This window comes from Scylla paramamosain, unplaced genomic scaffold (assembly GCF_035594125.1).
Source record: "Scylla paramamosain isolate STU-SP2022 unplaced genomic scaffold, ASM3559412v1 Contig3, whole genome shotgun sequence".
NCBI lineage: Eukaryota > Metazoa > Arthropoda > Malacostraca > Decapoda > Portunidae > Scylla > Scylla paramamosain.
Genome location: NW_026973668.1, coordinates 280,001 through 300,348, shown reverse-complemented (window position 1 = coordinate 300,348; position 20,348 = coordinate 280,001). Strand labels below are relative to the sequence as shown.

The window sequence follows — 20,348 nt, the reverse complement described above, 5'->3', positions numbered from 1 at the left end:
TATTCCTCCTATTTGAACTACACTCTACTGAGGAGGAAGGCGTGGAGAGGAGGAGGAGGAGGAGGAGGAGGAGGAGGAGGAAGGAGAGGGAAGAAGAGGTTGGGGGGAGGAGGAGGAGGAGATTAGCAGGAAGATCAAGATTAAATAAGTGTTTTTTGTTTTATTGTTAATTGTGGGTTTTTTTTTATTGTTTTATTGTTTTATAACGCGGCGCTTCTCAATATCAAGATTAACTGGGAGTTTTTTTTATTATTATTTCTTTGTTTTATTCTTTACGAGATTATGTAATTATTTTTTTTTTCGTTTTTCTTTCGTTTTTTTTTTTATTGTAAGGAATTTTCTCGCTTCTTTTGATTTATATGTACATTCCAATGGCTCATAAGTGCAATATACTGTTTCATTATTATTGTTATTATTATTATTATTATTGCCATCAATGGTAAGATACGTGAGTGTGTGTGTGTGTGCGTATGTGTGTTATTTATATGGTGTAATGGCCAAGCAGCCTTTTTGTCAAGAGAAAATAAATATATATAAAAAAAAAAATGTATATTATGAGAGATTAAAAGAATACATTATTAGTCTTGTCTTTGAAAATTTGTATTCTTGACCTAAAAGCCTTGAAAACGTATTATTATTGTCCCTTCATAATATACTACGTAATTAACACTGGTAAGGATGGGTTGACAGGGAGCGCTCGGGAGGACGTATCTGCCAGCAAGGGACACGAACAGTAGGCATTTCTCTCAGTCAGCTGTGATTTACCTGCATTTAGTAAACATGTCAGGCTTATCGTGTGGTGATTAGCCAATATTGAAAACTATTCTTTAAAAAACTACAAAGAAAAAAAAAAAAGGATACATAGGAATTACAAAAGAAAGTATTGAACTGAGCTCACATAAGAAGGGGGACACACACGCACACACGCACAGCACAGCCTAGTTCTTTTATTATTTCTGGCCACATTCTATCAATGGCATTTCTATTTACGTGCAGATCATTTTTCGTAATCCCACAATGTTATTTTTCCAAGTACTTCACTGATAAATAGTGTCCTTTAGGGCCCGACGTGAAGTGGCGCTGGTTGAGGTGGCGGAAATGGTGGGGGTGGAGGCGGCAGGAGGAGACAGGATGCCGCGCCGACACGCTCCAGCCTACTTCCTCCGGGCACGCTCACAGTGGCTTGTTTATTATGAGGTAAAACTGTCCAGGGAGCATTGGATCCTTGCGTGGAAGTCTGCCGGAGAGAGTGAAAAGTAACTGCCAGGATAGAACGCAGGATTTGACCAGGGGACAGACTGAGGGACGCTGTCTTGGAAGCAGAATCTGACACATCAAGCATGTCACAAGGACGCACGCACACACGCACAGCACAGCCTAGTTCTTTTATTATTTCTGGCCACATTCTATCAATGGCATTTCTGTTTACGTGCAGATCATTTTTCGCAATCCCGCAATGTTATTTTTCCAAGTACTTCACTGATAAATAGTGTCCTTTAGGCCCGACGTGAAGTGGCGCTGGTTGAGGTGGCGGAGATGGTGAGGGTGGAGGCGGCAGGAGGAGACAGGATGCCGCGCCGACACGCTCCAGCCTACTTCCTCCGGACACGCTCACAGTGGCTTGTTTATATGAGGTAAAACTGTCCAGGGAGCATTGGATCCTTGCGTGGAAGTCTGTCGGAGAGAGTGAAAAGTAACTGCCAGGATAGAACGCAGGATTTGACCAGGGACAGACTGAGAGACAGACGGAGAGGGTGAAAAGTAACTGCCAGGATAGAACGCAGGATTTGACCAGGGACAGATTGAGGAACGCTGTCTTGGAAGCAGAATCTGACACAGCAAGCACGTCACAGGGAAAAATTAGATGTAACTTGATTCCAAGGGACAAAGAACCTGAAAAGGAAAGATACCCATCCTTAATGCATGATAATCTACTAAGAATAGAATAAACATCAGAGGTATTTCTCAAGGCGAGTCGGTCAGGCGCTGGATGCTCCCACGAGACAAGCGTTCTCTGTTGATGCAGCCTGCAACGCGAGCCTGCTGGTACCCGCCACGACGCAGCTCTTCCTGCTTCTTGAACCCAGCAATCTCTCAGCGTCAGCCTATATGTCAGTTAAAATCGTTCATTGGCTTACAGGACGCTAGGGATGATCTGCACCTACTGGCTCAGATATTAGTGAAGAAATAGCGATTTTTCCCAATGTGGACAACGCATCGCTTGCTTGTACCCGCCAAGCATTCCGCTATCCTCTCCCCTCCCAGTAAATCGCGTGCAGTGTGTCGGCAATTTAATGTCAGGCCCGTAGCTACATCTTCCTCGGCAATCTGGCCTAGCAGTCACCATGAGTAGGTAGTGGCAGTGAAGCAGAGCGTAGGCCGTAGAGGAATGCTGGCTGCTTGCCGCACTGCCTCACTCTCGCTGTCCGCCCCGCTGCCTGTCCCTCCTGGCCGCCCCGCGCTCAGAACAGATACACAGAGCAACTGAATGTATTACTCTGGCTGGCTGACTGGGTAGAATTCTTTGGTTTATCAGCAATGAAGTGCATGAGAGACTAGTAGAAATGTTGAGAGGCAATGCTGCAGTTAGGAAGAGCTGCTTCAGACATTAGTGAAGAAATGGCTATTTTTTTCCAATGTGGACACGCATCGCTTGCTTGTACCCGCCAAGCATCCCGCTGCCCTCTCCCCTCCCAGTAAATCGCGTGCAGTGTGTCGGCAATTTAATGTCAGGCCCGTAGTTACATCGTCCTCGGCAATCTGGCCTAGCTGTCACCATGAGTAGGTAGTGGCAGTGAAGCAGAGCGTAGAGGAATGCTGGCTGCTTGCCGCACTGCCTCGCTCACGCTGTCCGCCCCGCTGCCTGTCCCTCCTGGCCGCCCCGCGCTCAGAACAGATACACTGAGCAACTGAATGTATTACTCTGGCTGACTGACTGGGTAGAATTCTTTGGTTTATCAGCAATGAAGTGCATGAGAGACTAGTAGAAATGTTGAGAGGCAATGCTGCAGTTAGGAAGAGCTGCCAAAATCGTTCATTGGCTTACAGGACGCTAGGGATGATCTGCACCTACTGGCTCGGACATTAGTGAAGAAATAGCGATTTTTCCCAATGTGGACACGCATCGCTTGCTTGCATCCGCCAAGCATCCCGCTGCCCTCTCCCCTCCCAGTAAATCGAGTGCAGTGTGTCGGCAATTTAATGTCAGGCCCGTAGCTACATCGTCCTCGGCAATCTGGCCTAGTTGTCACCATGAGTAGGTAGTGGCAGTGAAGCAGAGCGTAGGCCGTAGAGGGATGTTGGCTGCTTGCCGCACTGCCTCGCTCTCGCTGTCCGCTCGGCTGCCTCTCCCTCCTGGCCGCCCCGCGCTCAGAACAGATACGCAGAGCAACTGAATGTATTACTCTGACTGACTGACTGGGTAGAATTCTTTGGTTTATCAGCAATGAAGTGCATGAGAGACTAGTAGAAATGTTGAGAGGCAATGCTGCAGTTAGGAAGAGCTGCCGTGAATGTGTTACACTCTGCAATATCATTACGTGTCCCCCACTCACTCCATTCATGCAATTCAGGTAGCAACACGTGTCCAGCATTGCAAATCACGTGCTCCATCACAAATTCTCACGGCATCTCGCTGATCTACCCTGGGAAGCCACAAAATGCACTGGATGGGGCAAATCAAGGCATTCTGAGAGTTTTTTTTTCGTTATTTCATCTCAAATCACGATAGTTCCACAGCTCAGACACACTCAAATGATGTAAACTATCAATATTCATACATTCATCCTCATTTTGCCAAAGTTCCTTCAGAAATGGAAGAGATATTTGCAAAATTCAATCCCGGGGAGCGAAATACGGTCGGAACTCGGTAGTAGGGGTGGGGTGGGTCCCTTTGGTCTTGGGGGTAGGGGGATACACGAGGAGATGGGGGGGAGGTGAAGGGGGGGTTTTGGGGGGGGGGTTGGTGGTGGTTGGGGGACCGTCCATGGGAGGAGGGGGTTAATATAAAGTGTACATGGTTTGCCAAAATTATGTCTTTTCCCACTGATTTCTTAGCAACACAAGCATTTCCGTGTGTGTGTTGCAGTAGACAAGTGTAAATATTAATGATGCATCTACTCGTGTTAATCAGCCTTCAGAATAAGTCTTGGTTATTTGTTAATTTATTGATTGTAAATTTTGCTGCAATGATATCAATATTTTGTTATGTTTCGACCGTTTTCATCATTTTAGTTTATCAAATTACAGAAACACAAAGTCTGTAATTGAAGAAACTTGGCAATAGACCAATAGAATAAACACTTAAGATAAACTTAGTGTGCATAGATTATCAATTAAAAGTTATATTATATTAAGCCAGCCTCTAAGCGTTTTATTTGAACGAAAAGCCGAGATTTTGCTGATTTTCGTGTTATTTCAATATGAATTGGTGTGTTTATTACAAAAAGACTAATGCATATTTCTACAACAGTTCAAGTTTGCTGTTTAAAAGGAGTACATAATGTTAATCTTATTATTGTACATGTAATCAGATACAAACAATACAACAGAAATTACTAATGATTACATTTACGGGATGAAAACATTTAAATAGAGCGATATGATAAGAAAGAACTTTGGTACGAAAATCTTCACTAAAAACTGAGAAGAGGAGATTGTGACGTCATAAACAATAAATGATATAATATTTATAAAGTGTGTTGGGATTCTAACAAAAGAGCAACGCAGAATTGATACCATAGAGGTTTGATAAAGAATCAAAACCTTTATATTTACAGACTTAGATTTGTATATTGAGGGTGTCAATTTTATGTGTATTTTTCGTGTAATGGCGTGTTACCTTAAAAAAATATATATGTTAAGTGGAAAGAAAGGGTTTTATGACTGTAATATAGAATATATAATATAGAAAAAGAAAGTACCTAAATTTTTTGCTGTTTCTTAAAGATTCTTACAGTTAATTAATGAACAGCTATTCACGATCACTTAACCAGCTTATGTTATTAAAGGAATTATAGAAATATAGATAATTAGTCTAGATTTAAAAGATTGAATTTTTATCCTATACCAGCAGGTAACCCTAAAAATAAATAATATAAGCAATCGTATTATTATTATTGTTATTATTATTATTATTATTATTATTACTATTCGCTCATTTATTCACGTTATTTATATTTTTTTATTGTTCCATGTAAAATAGATAAATAATGTATAATATCTGAAGACACCTCAATGTCAGAGATAAGAGTATTAGTTTCTGAAATATGCCTATCGGACATGGCTGCCAACATGGTCGACTATAAAGGGAAAATAAATTAATAAATATAGAAAGAAAGTGACAAATAAAAATGAAGAATAAGACACGAAAAAAATAAGAATGTAAATAAAATAATGCAAGAAACTAAAGGAATGACGTAAAATATATAGTTAAAGGAATGGCAAGAATACGAAAAAACGGAAAAGCAGATGATAACCAACAAACGAAAACTAACAAACATAAATAAATAAATAATAAAATAAATCAAGAATAAATAAACAGATGAATTTAAAGAAATGACGCAAAATAGAGATAATGAAAGAACGCTCTCGGAAAGGTTGGCATTCGTGTTATGTTTACGTGAGGCGATGGTGAAAAGAGTCCGGTAAGCATTTATTTTCATTCATTTCTTAATTTCAAAGAGTTAAGGAACCACATTGCACCCAAAGAGGCGTAAATGATCCCTGAACAAATGGACACCCTTAAAAATTCCCTAAACACTTGAGAAATAGGAAAAAAATGCAAAAAATATTAGGACGTGCACCTGTCATGGCGTAATCAAGAAAATATTTCCATGAATCATATTGGGGATTTGCAACTAAAATATTGACTTCTTAGGGACCGCAATGGATGTGAAGGAGCTTAGACCATCCCTGAATAAGTGTGGTCCCTTTAAATGTCCCTAGATTGTGAGGAAATAGGGAAAAAAATGCAAAAAAATAAGGGACTTCTCTGTCATCCGGGAATTAAATGGGTGTTTTTTGCTATTTTTGGGAATTTTCCATCAAAAATATTGACTTCTAAGGGACCACATTGGACCAGAAGGAGCTTAGATTATCCCTGAGTAAATGTGGTCCCTTAAAATGCCCCTAAATTGTGAGGAAGTAGAGAAAAATGCAAAAAATATGAGGTTTATCTACAATGACAGAGTGAAGTGGAATTTTTTGGGGGAATATTGACTTCTAAGGGACCACATTGCACCAGGAGGAGCTTAGGTGATCAATGAATAAATGTGGTCCCTGAAAATGTCCCTAAATGTTTGAGAAATAGAAAAATAGGAGAAATTTGACCAGAATTATTATTATTATCATTATTATTATTATTATTATTATTATTATTATTCATTTATTTATTTATTTATTTATTTTATTTTGATTTTTAGTTTAGTCACTCAAGTCATAGAAAACGTGGATAGTGAAAGAAAACGGAGATATTTTTAGTAGTAGTAGTAGTAGTCTTACAATACCAGTATAAGACGGGCGCTGCTGCTACTACTACTACTACTACTACTACTACTACTACTACTACTACTACTACTACTACTACTACTACTACTACTATTACTACTGCTACTACTACTACTACTGGTTCATTGTGAGTTGTAGAGAGAGAGAGAGAGAGAGAGAGGAAGTGTTGACATTTTGGGAGATTAGAGAGAGAGAGAGAGAGAGAGAGGAAGTGTTGGCATTTTGGGAGATTAGAGAGAGAGAGAGAGAGAGAGAGAGAGAGAGAGAGAGAGAGAGAGAGAGAGAGAGATTCAGTAAGTTAGGTTAAGTTAGGTTAGGTTAGATTAGCTTCAGTTCAGTTCAGTTCAGTTCAGTTCGGTTCAGTTCGGTTCCTTCCAGGGTGACCACAAACATTCCTTTTAGCACATGAACCGGAGAACCACACAGCTCTGTAGGCCAAGGTTCGGAGGCACCCGGGGGGACATTGGGGAAGAGGACAGGCAGGAGAGGAGGGGGGGGGGGCGGGTGAGGGAGGATAAACACAGCCAGTCTCGGACGAGGATACAAGAAAGTTGGTTTGCGCCTTTTGGGTGTAAGAATCTTTATTAAAAACCCTCGTGTCTTGTTTGAAATGAAGTGGATGGCAAGGTGGAGCAGAGAAGTGGAGGAGTGTGGCAGAGTGTTTTGGGTGTTTAAAGTTGTTTTTTTTGGTGATTTAAAGGTGTTTTTTGGTGATTTAAAGGTGTTTTTGGGTGATTTAAAGGTGTTTTTGGGTGTTTTAAAGGTGTTTTTGAGTGGTATTTTAAGTAAGTCATAATGAAAGCAAGATTTGTTTTACCGAGGGTGGATCAGAGAAGTGGAGGAGTGTGGCAGAGTGTTTTGGGTGTTTTAAAGGTGTTTTTTGGGTGTTTTAAAGGTGTTTTTGGGTGTTTTAACGTTTTTTTTTGGGTGGTATTTTAAGTAAGTCATAATGAAAGCAAGATTTGTTTTACCGAGTGTGGAGCAGAGAAGTGGAGGCATGTGGCAGAGTGTTTTGGGTGTTTTAAAGGTGTTTTTTGGTGATTTAAAGGTGTTTTTGGGTGTTTTTAAAGGTGTTTTTTTTGGTATTTCAAGTAAGTCATTATGATAGATGTGTTTTTGGTGTTTTAAAGATGTTTTTGGGTGTTTTAAAGGTGTTTTTTGGGTGTTTTAAAGGTGTTTTTTGGTGGTTTAAAGGTGTTTTTGGCAGCCATATTAGTTTTTTAGGATTTTAATTAATGGTGTTTGGATGTGTCTTGTAGAAAAATTAACTTAATATTTGGCAATGCAGGGGAGGGTTAGACAGGGCAGGTCAGGGCAGGGGAAGGGAGGTCAGGGCATGTAGATGTGTGTGTGTGACCTTGCATGACCTTCCTGTCTTAACCTTTGACCTGCAGTGGACCCGTTTGTTGGTACAGCGGTGTATTGCATTGTGGGGGTCATTACAGTTACACCAAGATTAGCCTAATTACTCTCTCTCTCTCTCTCTCTCTCTCTCTCTCTCTCTCTCTCTCTCTCTCTCTCTCTCTCTCTCTCTCTCTCTCTCTCTCTCTCTCTCTCTCTCTCTCTCTCTCTCTCTCTCTCTCTCTCTCCCAGGTCACCACAATGAACACCAGCCCCGCCCCCCTCACCACCACCTCCACCACCGCCACCGCCACGCTGCAATCCAGAGAAATGGACGAAGTCAGCATTGCATCTGATTTCAGTGTAATTCCTGAGAGTCTGGTAAGAGAGAGAGAGAGAGAGAGAGAGAGAGAGAGAGAGAGAGAGAGAGAGAGAGAGAGAGAGAGAGAGAGAGAGAGTACATTGAACAGATAATAATAATAATAGTAATAATAAAATCAATGACAACAATATTAATTAAACCACCACCACCACCACCACCACCACCGCCACAGGTAGAGGTGGATGGACCAGCGGCAGCGAATTGTTGCCCCACCCGCACTGTGTCCACTGCCAGCTTCCTCCACTCCGAGGACCTCCAGCCTTCCCTGACCGCCCTGGAGACTTATGGCAAGGTAGGGAGGAGGAGGAAGATGTGGAGGTGGAGGAGGAGGAGGAAGATGTGGAGGAGGAGGAGGAGGAGGAGGAAATGAAAGTGTTTGTTTTTTTTAGATTTGTAAGGAAGAGGAGGAGGAAGAAGTGGAGGAAGAAGAGGAGGAAGAAGTGGAGGAGGAGGAGGAGGAGAAAGTGTTTGTTTTTTTAAGGTTTGTAAGGAAGAGGAGGAAGAAGAAGTGGAGGAGGAGGAGGAGGAGGAGGAAGAAAAAGTGTTTGTTTTTTTTAAGATTTGTAAGGAAGAGGAGGAGGAAGAGGAAGAGGAGGAGGAGGAAGAAGAAAAGAAAGCATTTGTTTTTAAGATTTGTAAGAAAGAAGAGAAGGAATTTAAAGAAGGAGGAAAAAATGGAAGAGGAAGAGGAGGAGGAAGAAGAAAAAAATATTTGTTTTTTAAGATTTGTGAGGAAGAAGAGGAAGAGTTTACAAAGGAATACAAAGGAAAGCTAAACAGCAATAGACCTTTTGGTCCTTGCAAGGCTGTTTGGTAACTACTTGTAACTAGCTACAGGGAAGAGAGACAGGACAGCATAGCAGAAGGCTCCTCCCCACCCACCACTCCCTCCACCCAGCGCTGGCATGGAAATAGTTGGGAAAAGTACCATGCAGTATGGAAAAACTGCCATGGAAATTTTCATAGGAAAGGATGAAAGGAAGTTCTACTATTCACCCTACGGTGAACTCTATACGCCTACCTCAAAGTTAGTACAACTTATATTAAAACTGGTGTAGAATAAGAGTTTATTAGTGTATTTAGTAATTATTCGGACAAGAAGAGAGCTTGTTGGGGATTTGCTTTTAAATATTTGTCTATTTTATTTTTGAATGATTCAATAGTATTGGTGTTCACAATTTCTGCATGAAGTTTATTCCATATATTTACTATACGACTAAAGAAAAAATGTTTTGCCTCGTGGGATTGAAAACGTTTGGGTATAATCTTGAATCCGTTATTTCTTGTTAGGTTAGAATGATCAATGGTAAAATATTGATGTGCATCAATGTTACTATAGCCTTTGAAAATTTTGAACACTTCAATTTTAGGTCTCTTATCCTGCGCTTTGTTAAACTAAATAGGTTTTGTTCTTCCAGTCGTTCCTCATATGGCTTATTGCGCAAATGGAGGAGGAGGAGGAGGAGGAGGAGGAAGAAGAAAAAAGTATTTGTTTTTAAGATTTGTGAGGAAGAAGAGGAAGAGTTTAAAGAAGGAGGAAGAGGAGGAGGAAGAAGAAAAGAAAGTATTTGTTTTTTAAGATTTGTAAGGAAGAAGAGGAGGAATTTAAAGGAGGAAAAAGAGGAGGAGGAGGAAGAGGAAGAGGAGGAGGAAGAAGAGGAAGAAATAGAGGAGGAAGAGGAAGAGGAGGAGGAAGAAAAAAAGTATTTGTTTTTTAAGATTTGTGAGGAAGAAGAGGAAGAGTTTAAAGAAGGAGGAAGAAGAGGAAGAAATGGAGGAGGAGGAGGAGGAAGAAGAAAAAAGTATTTGTTTTTAAGATTTGTGAGGAAGAAGAGGAAGAGTTTAAAGGAGGAGGAAGAGGAGGAGGAGGAGGAGGAAGAAATGGAGGAGTAGGAGGAAGAAAAAAGTATTTGTTTTTAAGATTTGTGAGGAAGAAGAGGAAGAGTTTAAAGAAGGAGGAGGAAGAGGAAGAAGAGGAGGAGGAAGAGGAGGAAGAAAAAGCATTTGTTTTTTTAAGATTTGTGAGGAAGAAGAGGAAGAGTTTAAAGAAGGAGGAAGAGGAGGAGGAAGAAGAAAAGAAAGCATTTGTTTTTTAAGATTTGTAAGGAAGAAGAGGAGGAATTTAAAGGAAGAAAAAGAGGAGGAAGAGGAAGAGGAAGAAATGGAGGAGGAGGAGGAAGAAGAAAAGAAAGCATTTGTTTTTTTAAGATTTGTGAGGAAGAAGAGGAGAAGTTTAAAGAAGGAGGAAGAGGAGGAGGAGGAGGAAGCAAACACACATTACTCCCTTCAAAACCCCCATTTCCCCCTTCCCCCCATCTCACTGACCCCCATTTCCAGGTCACATTTCAAGGCATCCAGGCGACCTACTACTGTGACTCGGACATCGCCGTGACCTACCACCTGACCCCAAGCGTGACCCCGAGGTCATCTGATAGAGTCGGACTGTATAGAGTTGGATTTTCCTCACCCCAAGATTACTTAGGGTACCAGTGGGCCCCCGTACCCCCCCCTGAGCTGCACCCTGGCGTCACCCTGCCTCTCACTGTGGTGTTTAAGGGTGAGTGAGGGTGAGAGGGAGTGAGAGGTGAGGGAAAGAGAGAGAGAGTGTGGTTAGTGATGTTGTTTTCAAAGTTTTTTTTTTTTCAATTTTTTGTTAATTTCTGTGGTTTAAATGTGTTTTTTTTTTTTTTTTTTCATGTTTTTTGCTGTGGGAGGAGGCTGTGGGAGTGTGTAAGGGTGAGAGAGGGTTGTGAAGGGTGTGTGTGTGTGTGTGTGTGTGTGAGAGAGAGAGAGAGAGAGAGAGAGAGAACCCAAACCTAACACTTAATTTCTTTCTCTCCTCCCCTCTTCCTGACCTCCCCTTAACCCGCAACACCCCTTCCCCATTTCCCACACCCCCTCACACCCCCATCTCACCCCCATCTCACCCCATCCCCCATACAAACACCCATTTCTACACACCAACTAAACGAACTTAACAAAACACACACATCCAAACACATTCCCAATTCCTCCCCATTTCCTTGCGTCTCCCTGCCCCCCCTGACCCCCATACTGTCTCCCACCCCTCTCACACCCCTCTGCACCCTCTCACTCTCTCTCCCCACTCCCGCAGCCCCAACACTGCCCAAGGAAGTCGGTGAATTCTACCAGTTCTGTTACGTCACTCATGAGGGTCAGATAGCTGGCGTGAGTGGACCCTTCCAGCTTCTGCGAGTCGGAGCCTCCCGGGACGTGTGCGAGGTGGAGGAGGATGGAATGGTAGTTGTGCGGAGTGGAGAGAGTGTGCTTCACGACCGCATCAATGAGGTGAGGCTGGGAGACTGTGGGAGAGTGTGGGAGACTGTGGTGGTTTGTGTGTGGTGTTTTAAGGGTGTTTTGGGGTGTTTTGGGGTGTTTAAGGGTGTTTTAAGGGTGTTTTGGGGTGTTTTAAGGGTGTTTTGGGGTGTTTTGGGGTGTTTTTAAGGATGTTTTGGGGTATTTTGGGGTGTTTTTGGGTATTTTTGGGTGTTTAAGAGTGTTTTTGGGTGCTTAAGTGTGTTTTTTGGGTGTTTTGGGGTGTTTTTGGGTGTTTTAAGAGTGTTCTTGGGTGTTTAAGAGTGTTCTTGGGTGTTTAAGAGTTTTTGGGCATTTTAAGAGTGTTCTTGGGTGTTAAAGAGTGTTTTTGTGTGTGTATAAGGGTGTTTTTGGATGTTTAATGAATTTATTTATGTATTTATTATTTATTTATTGTTTTATATAAAGTTAATCATATTCTCTCTCTCTCTCTCTCTCTCTCTCCCTCAGCTGGCAGTGGTGAGGGACAGGCTGCTGGGAGAGAACAAGCAGATAAAAGGCGACAGGGAACAGATGAATAAAGAACTAGAAGAAAAAACACAGCAACTTAATATGTGCCAGCACCATCTGCAGGTAAACACCAGTAGTAGTAGTAGTAGTAGTAGTAGTAGTAGTAGTTTTTTTTTTTTTATGTGAGAGGGACACCGGCCAAGGGCAACAAAAATCCAATTAAAAAAATGCCCACTGAAATGGCAGTCCCATAAAAGGGTCAAAGCATAAGTCAAAAATTGATGAATTGGTGTCTTGAAACCTCCCTCTTAAAAGAATTCAAGTCATAGGAAGGTGGAAATACAGAAGCAGGCAGGGAGTTCCAGAGTTTACCAGTAGTAGTAATAGTAGTAGTAGTAGTAGTAGTAGTAGATAGGTTAAAAAAGTTCTGTGTATATATATTTCTTTAAGACTACTACTACTACTACTACTACTACAACCACAGGCTCTCGAGGTGAAGATGAAGAGAGAGACAGCTGAGAAATGTGAACTGATGGGTCGCATAGGCCAAGTGGTCGAGGAGAAGGGCCACCTAGAGGACCGCCTGAGGACTCTGGAGCGGTCCCTGGCTTCGGAGAGGACCCGTGCTGATGTGGTGAGTGTCAGAGGGGTGAGGGGTGATGGGGAGAGGCAGGGGAGGGGGAGGAGGAGATACTGCATTTGAGAGAGAGAGAGAGAGAGAGAGAGAGAGAGAGAGAGAGAGTAAATGATTATGAAAAGCAAAAAAAAAGTTGTGTTTTTATGTTTGCTTCGACCTGATCTGACCTGACATAACTGTCCACAGGGAGAGACCAAATTAAAGGAGATGGAGGAGGCGGCCCTGACCTCACGTAAGGCCCTGGAGACGACCACCCACTCCCTCAGGGCCATGGAGGAGGACCTGGCCCACACTAAGCAGGCCCTGAAGGTGACCTAACCTAACCTAACTTAACTTAACCTAATCTAACTTGACCTAATTTAACGTGCTGTGTGGTTCAGGTATAAGATGACACATATCACACCTTAACCTAACCTAACCTAACCTAACCTAACCCAACCTAACCTAACCTAACCTAGCATAACCTAACCTAACCCAACCTAACCTAACCTAGCCTAGCCTAACCTAACCTAACCTAACCCAACCTAACCCAACCTAACCTAACCCAACCTAACCTAACCTAACCTAACCTAACCCAACCTAACCTAACCTAACCTAACCCAACCTAACCCAACCTAACCTAACCCAACCTAACCTAACCTAACCCAACCCAACCTAACCTAACCTAACCCAACCTAACCTAACCCAACCTAACCTAGCCCAACCTAACCTAACCCAACCTAACCAAACCCAACCTAACCTAACCCAACCTAACCTAACCTAACCTAACCTAACCTAACCTAACCCAACCTAACCCAACCTAACCTAACCCAACCCAACCTAACCCAACCCAACCTAACCCAACCTAACCTAACCTAACCTAACCTACCCTACCCTACCCTACCCCAACCTAACCTAACCTAACCTAACCTACCCTACCCTACCGTACCCTACCCTACCCCAACCTAACCTAACCTAACCTCCCCCAGGTGGCCACGGCAGAGCTGGAGGAGGAGAGAGTGGGGCGGGAGAAGGCAGTGAGGGAGCTTTCTATGTGGACCACCTCTGCCCAGGCCGACCAGAGCGAAAAAAATTCACTCGCTCTTAAGTTCAATTCTGTGAGTGAGCGAGAGAGAGAGAGAGAGAGAGAGAGAGAGAGAGAGAGGGGGGGAGGGAGTTTTAAAAGAGAGAGAGAGTTTGTGGATGTGATATAGAGAGAAAAAGGAGAGAGAGAGAGAGAGAGAGAGAGAGAGAGAGAGGGAGGGAGGGAGTTTTAAAAGAGAGAGAGAGTTTGTTGATGTGATATAGAGAGAAAAAAAAGGAGAGAGAGAGAGTTTGTGGGTGTAATATAGAGAAAAAAAAGGGGAGAGAGAGAGAGAGGGAGAGAGAGAGAGTTTGTGGGTGTGATATAGAGAGAAAAAAAAGGAGAGAGAGAGAGAGAGAGAGAGAGAGAGAGAGAGAGAGAGAGAGAGAATTTCACCACCACCACCACCACTACTATTACTACTACTACTACTACTACTACTACTACTACCACCACCACCACCACAACCACCACTACCACTACTACTACTTTTCAGGTTAACGATGAGCTGACAGCCAAGATGGAGGAGCTGGATGCATCTCGGAGGAAGGTCTTCTCTCTGGAGGAAAAACTGAAGGAGGCACTGGAGGAATTGGTGAGAGAGAGAGAGAGAGAGAATCAATATACAAAAAAAATTAAATACTACAGAGAGAGAGAGAGAGAGAGAGAGAGAGAGAGAGAGAGAGAGAGAGAGAGAGAGAGAGAGAGAGAGAGAGAGAGAATCAATATACAAAAAAAATTAAATACTACTACTACTACTACTACTACTACTACTACTACTACTACAGGAGGAGGTGAAGGCAAAGCAGGAGGAGGTGGAGGAAAGACTGGAGGAGGTGGAGAGAGAAAAGTCTGTACTTGGGGAGAGACAGGAAGCTCTGGGACTAGACAACACCAGACTGCAATCTGCCAACACTGCCCTGAAGGAACGCTTGGCAACGCTGGAGGACGACCAGGTGTGGGATTACATGCAGTTACTTAGAATTACTTGTTATTACCTGGAATTATTTGTCTGTTACTCCACTCAGTCACCTTTTATTCACACGAGAAAGGGAAAATTTTAAATAAAACCAAAAAAACACCACTAAACACCCTTTAAACACTCTAAAACAGCATATTTCACCCTTTTCCTCACCCTCCCAGCCGTTATTCACCTTTTGCTCCCTTCTGTCATCCTTAAACACCCAAAAAACACTTAAAACACCCTAAAACATCATGTCTGTCACCCTATTTCTCACCCTTCACCCTCTATCTACCTTTCCTACCCTTCTGTCACCCTTAAACACCCAAAAAACACCCTTAAACCTATCAAAACACTTAAAACACCCTAAAACATCATATTTTACCCTATTCCCAATGTCTGTCACCCTTTTTCACACCCTCCCAACATCTGTCTACCTTTCCTACCCTTCTATCACCCTTAAACACCCAAAAAATACCCTTAAACCTATCAAAACACTTAAAACACCCTAAAACATCATATTTTATCCTATACCCAATGTCTCTCACCCTTTTTTCTCACCCTTCACCCTCTATCTACCTTTCCTACCCTTCTGTCACCCTTAAATACCCAAAAAACACCCTTAAACCTATCAAAACACTTAAAATACCCTAAAACATTATATTTTAACCTATACCCAATGTCTGTCACCCTTTTTTCTCACCCTTCACCCCCTATCTACCTTTCCTACCCTTCCGTCACCCTTAAACACCCAAAAAAAACACCCTTAAACCTATCAAAACACTTAAAACACCCTAAAACATATTTTACACTATACCCAATGTCTGTCACCCTTTTTTCTCACTCTTCACCCTCTATCTACCTTTCCTATCCTTCTGTCACCCTTAAACACCCAAAAAAACACCCTTAAACCTATCAAAACACTTAAAACACCCTAAAACATCATATTTTACCCTATACCCAATGTCTGTCACCCTTTTTCACACCCTCCCAACCTCTGTCTACCTTTCCTACCCTTCTGTCACCCTTAAACACCCAAAAAAACACCCTTAAACCTATCAAAACACTTAAAACACCCTATAACATCATATTTTACCCTATACTCAATGTCTGTCACCCTTTTTCACACCCTCCCAACCTCTGTCTACCTTTCCTACCCTTCTGTCACCCTTAAACACCCAAAAAAACATCCTTAAACCTATCAAAACACTTAAAACACCCTAAAACATCATATTTTACCCTATACCCAATGTCTCTCACCCTTTTTTCTCACCCTTCACCCTCTATCTACCTTTCCTACCCTTCTGTCACCCTTAAACACCCAAAAAACACCCTTAAACCTATCAAAACACTTAAAACACCTTAAAACATTATATTTTAACCTATACCCAATGTCTGTCACCCTTTTTTCTCACCCTTCACCCCCTATCTACCTTTCCTACCCTTCCGTCACCCTTAAACACCCAAAAAAACACCCTTAAACCTATCAAAACACTTAAAACACCCTAAAACATATTTTACACTATACCCAATGTCTGTCACCCTTTTTTCTCACTCTTCACCCTCTATCTACCTTTCCTATCCTTCTGTCACCCTTAAACACCCAAAAAACACCCTTAAACCTATCAAAACACTTAAAGCACCCTAAAACATCATATTTTACCCTATACCCAATGTCTGTCACCCTTTTTCACACCCTCCCAACCTCTGTCTACCTTTCCTACCCTTCTGTCACCCTTAAACACCCAAAAAAACACCCTTAAACCTATCAAAACACTTAAAACACCCTATAACATCATATTTTACCCTATACTCAATGTCTGTCACCCTTTTTCACACCCTCCCAACCTCTGTCTACCTTTCCTACCCTTCTGACACCCTTAAACACCCAAAAAACTCCCTTAAACCTATCAAAATATTTAAAACACCCTAAAACCATATTTTACCCTATACCCAATGTCTGTCACACTTTTTTCTCACCCTTCACCCTCTGTCTACCTTTCCTACCCTTCTGTCACCCTTAAACACCCAAAAAACACCCTTAAACCTATCAAATCACGTAAAACACCCTAAAACATCATATTTTACCCTATACCCAATGTCTGTCACCCTTTTTTCTCACTCTTCACCCTCTATCTACTTTTCCTATCCTTCTGTCACCCTTAAACACCCAAACACCCTCTATCTACTTTTCCTATCCTTCTGTCACCCTTAAACACCCAAAAAACACCCTTAAACCTATCAAAACACTTAAAACACCCTAAAATATCATATTTTACCCTATACCCAATGTCTGTCACCCTTTTTCACACCCTCCCAACCTCTGTCTACCTTTCCTACCCTTCTGTCACCCTTAAACACCCAAAAAATATCCTTAAACCTATCAAAATGCTTAAAACACCCTAAAACATCATATTTTACCCTATACCCAATGTCTGTCACCCTTTTTCACACCCTCCCAACCTCTGTCTACCTTTCCTACCCTTCTGTCACCCTTAAACACCCAAAAAACATCCTTAAACCTATCAAAATGCTTAAAACACCCTAAAACATCATATTTTACCCTATACCCAATGTCTGTCACCCTTTTTCACACCCTCCCAACCTCTGTCTACCTTTCCTACCCTTCCGTCACCCTTAAACACCCAAAAAACACCCTTAAACCTATCAAAACACTTAAAACACCCTAAAACATCATATTTTACCCTATACCCAATGTCTGTCACCCTTTTTTCTCACCCTTCACCCTCTATCTACCTTTCCTACCCTTCTGTCACCCTTAAACATCCAAAAAAACATCCTTAATCTTATCAAAACACTTAAAACACCCTAAAACATCATATTTTACCCTATACTCAATGTCTGTCACCCTTTTTCACACCCTCCCAACCTCTGTCTACCTTTCCTACCCTTCTGTCACCCTTAAACACCCAAAAAACACCCTTAAACCTATCAAAACACTTAAAACATCCTAAAACATCACATTTTACCCTATACCCAATGTCTGTCATCCTTTTTCCTCACCCTTCACCCTCCGTCTACCTTTCCTACCCTTCTGTCACCTTTAAACACCCAAAAAACACCCTTAAAGTTTTCAAAACATTTAAAACACCCTTAAAGATCATATTTTACCCTATACCCAATGTCTGTCACCCTTTTTTCTCACCCTTCACCCTCTTTCTACCTTTCCTACTCTTCTGTCACCTTTAAACATCCAAAAAAGCTTTGTGCCAGACTCTTTCAAAAGCTTTTGATATGTCCAAGGCAACAGCAAAAGTTTCACCCAAATCTGTAAAAGAGGATGACCAAGACTCAGTAAGGAAAGCCAGAAGATCACCAGTAGAGCGGCCTTGACGGAACCCATACTGGCGATCAGATAGAAGGTTGTGAAGTGATAAATGTTTAAGAATCTTCCTGTTGAGGATAGATTCAAAAACTTTAGATAGGCAGGAAATTAAAGCAATAGGACGGTAGTTTGAGGGATTAGAACGATCACCCTTTTTAGGAACAGGCTGAATGTAGGCAAACTTCCAGCAAGAAGGAAAGGTAGATGTTGACAGACACAGCTGAAACAGTTTGACTAGGCAAGGTGCAAGCACGGAGGCACAGTTTCGGAGAACAATAAGAGGGACACCATCAGGTCCATAAGCCTTCTGAGGGATCCTTCTGTCACCCTTAAACACCCAAAAAAAAACACCCTTAAATTTATCAAAACACTTAAAACACCCTAAAATATCATATTTTACCCTATACCCAATGTGTCACCCTTTTTTTCTCACCCTTCACCCTCTATCTACCTTTCCTACCCTTCTGTCACCCTTAAACACCCAAAAAACACCCTTAAACCTATCAAAACACTTAAAACACCCTAAAACATCATATTTTACCCTATAACCAATGTGTCACCCTTTTTTCTCACCCTTCACCCTCTATCTACCTTTCCTACCCTTCTGTCACCCTTAAACACCCAAAAAACACCCTTAAACCTATCAAAACACTTAAAACACCCTAAAACATCATATTTTACCCTATACCCAATGTCTGTCACCCTTTTTTCTCACTCTTCACCCTCTATCTACCTTTCCTATCCTGTCACCCTTAAACACCCAAAAAAAAACACCCTTAAATTTATCAAAACACTTAAAACACCCTAAAACATCATATTTTACCCTATACCCAATGTCTGTCACCCTTTTTTCTCACCCTTCACCCTCTATCTACCTTTCCTACCCTTCTGTCACCCTTAAACACCCAAAAAAACACCCTTAAACCTATCAAAACGCTTAAAACACACTTAAACATCATATTTTACCCTATACCCAATGTCTGTCACCCTTTTTTCTCACTCTTCACCCTCTATCTACCTTTCCTATCCTGTCACCCTTAAACACCCAAAAAAAACACCCTTAAATTTATCAAAACACTTAAAACACCCTAAAACATCATATTTTACCCTATACCCAATGTCTGTCACCCTTTTTTCTCACCCTTCACCCTCTATCTAGCTTTCCTACCCTTCTGTCACCCTTAAACACCCAAAAAAACACCCTTAAACCTATCAAAACACTTAAAACACACTTAAACATCATATTTTACCCTATACCCAATGTCTGTCACCCTTTTTCACACCCTCCCAACCTCCGTCTATCTTTCCTAGCCTTCTGTCACCCTTAAACACCAAAAAACACCCTTAAAACTCTCAAAAACACACTTAAAATACTGTAAAACCACATTTCACCCTCTACCGAATACCTGTCACACTACCTCTTCCAGCCTTCTATCACCCTAAATTCACTCTTCCCAGCCTTCTAGCACCTTTTATCACCCTTGACCTACCCCTCCCACCCTTGTATCACCCTTGTAACACCCTTCCATTGACAGGAGAGGGAGGAGAAGGCACGAGAAGCAGCTGAGACTATTGCCAGTGATCTGAGTGGTAGGCTTCAGGCAGCGAGAGATGAGTACACCACTCTGGCACTCACCAACAAGAGGCTGATGAGGAAGCTGAAGAAGATGAGGCACAGGCTGACATCGGAGGTGAGAGGCTGCAGGAGGCTGGGAGAAGCTGGGAGAGGCCGTGAGAAGCTGGGAGAAGCTTGGAGAGGCTGGGAAATGCTGGGAGAAGCTGTAAGAGGCTGGGAGAAGCTGTGAGAGGCTGGGAGAAGCTGTGAGAGGCTGTAAGAGGCTGGGAGAGGCTGAGAGAAGCTGTGAGAGGCTGTAAGAGGCTGGGAGAAGCTGTGAGAGGCTGTGAGAAGCTGGGAGAAGCTGTGAGAGGCTGTGAGAAGCTGAGAGAGGCTGGGAGAAGCTGTGAGAGGCTGTGAGAAGCTGAGAGAGGCTGGGAGAAGCTGGGAGAGGCTGTGAGAAGCTGTGAGAGGCTGGGAGAAGCTGGGAGAGGCTGTGAGAAGCTGTGAGAGGCTGGGAGAAGCTGGGAGAGGCTGGGAGAAGCTTGGAGAGGCTGGTGAGAAGCTGTGAAAGGCTGAGAGAAGCTGGGAGAGGCTGTGAGAAGCTGAGAGAGGCTGGGAGAAGCTGGGAGAGGCTGTGAGAGGCTGGGAGAGGCTGGGAGAAGCTTGGAGAAGCTGTGAAAGGCTGAGAGAAGCTGGGAGAGGCTGGAAGAGGCTGTAAGAGACTGGGAGAAGCTGTGAGAGGGTGGGAGAGACTGTGAGAAGCTGGG

General features: G+C 42.4%; 1 protein-coding gene across 9 annotated transcripts in view; it reads left to right on the top strand.

Annotated features, from left to right (window-relative positions):
• The first annotated feature begins 5,588 nt into the window (after positions 1-5,588).
• The window catches only part of LOC135096179 (tax1-binding protein 1 homolog), a 23,750-nt gene continuing 8,990 nt past the window's right edge, over positions 5,589-20,348 (top strand). For 5 of the 9 annotated variants that reach the window (XR_010264614.1, XR_010264612.1, XM_063997524.1 and 2 more), the window contains exons 1-12: positions 5,589-5,645; positions 8,101-8,229; positions 8,403-8,522; positions 10,568-10,787; positions 11,346-11,539; positions 12,017-12,139; positions 12,501-12,650; positions 12,840-12,962; positions 13,622-13,750; positions 14,213-14,311; positions 14,505-14,672; positions 19,559-19,714. Coding sequence is in view for 3 of the 9 variants with exons in the window: in XM_063997524.1 (XP_063853594.1) it covers positions 8,110-8,229; positions 8,403-8,522; positions 10,568-10,787; positions 11,346-11,539; positions 12,017-12,139; positions 12,501-12,650; positions 12,840-12,962; positions 13,622-13,750; positions 14,213-14,311; positions 14,505-14,672; positions 19,559-19,714 (1,602 nt within the window). In the remaining 6 variants the exon portion in view is untranslated. Of the gene's footprint in view, positions 5,646-6,482; positions 6,635-8,100; positions 8,230-8,402; positions 8,523-10,567; positions 10,788-11,345; positions 11,540-12,016; positions 12,140-12,500; positions 12,651-12,839; positions 12,963-13,621; positions 13,751-14,212; positions 14,312-14,504; positions 14,673-19,558; positions 19,715-20,348 lie in introns of those variants that run through there. The other 4 variants (XR_010264616.1, XR_010264615.1, XR_010264613.1 and 1 more) reach the window with 4 other exon arrangements.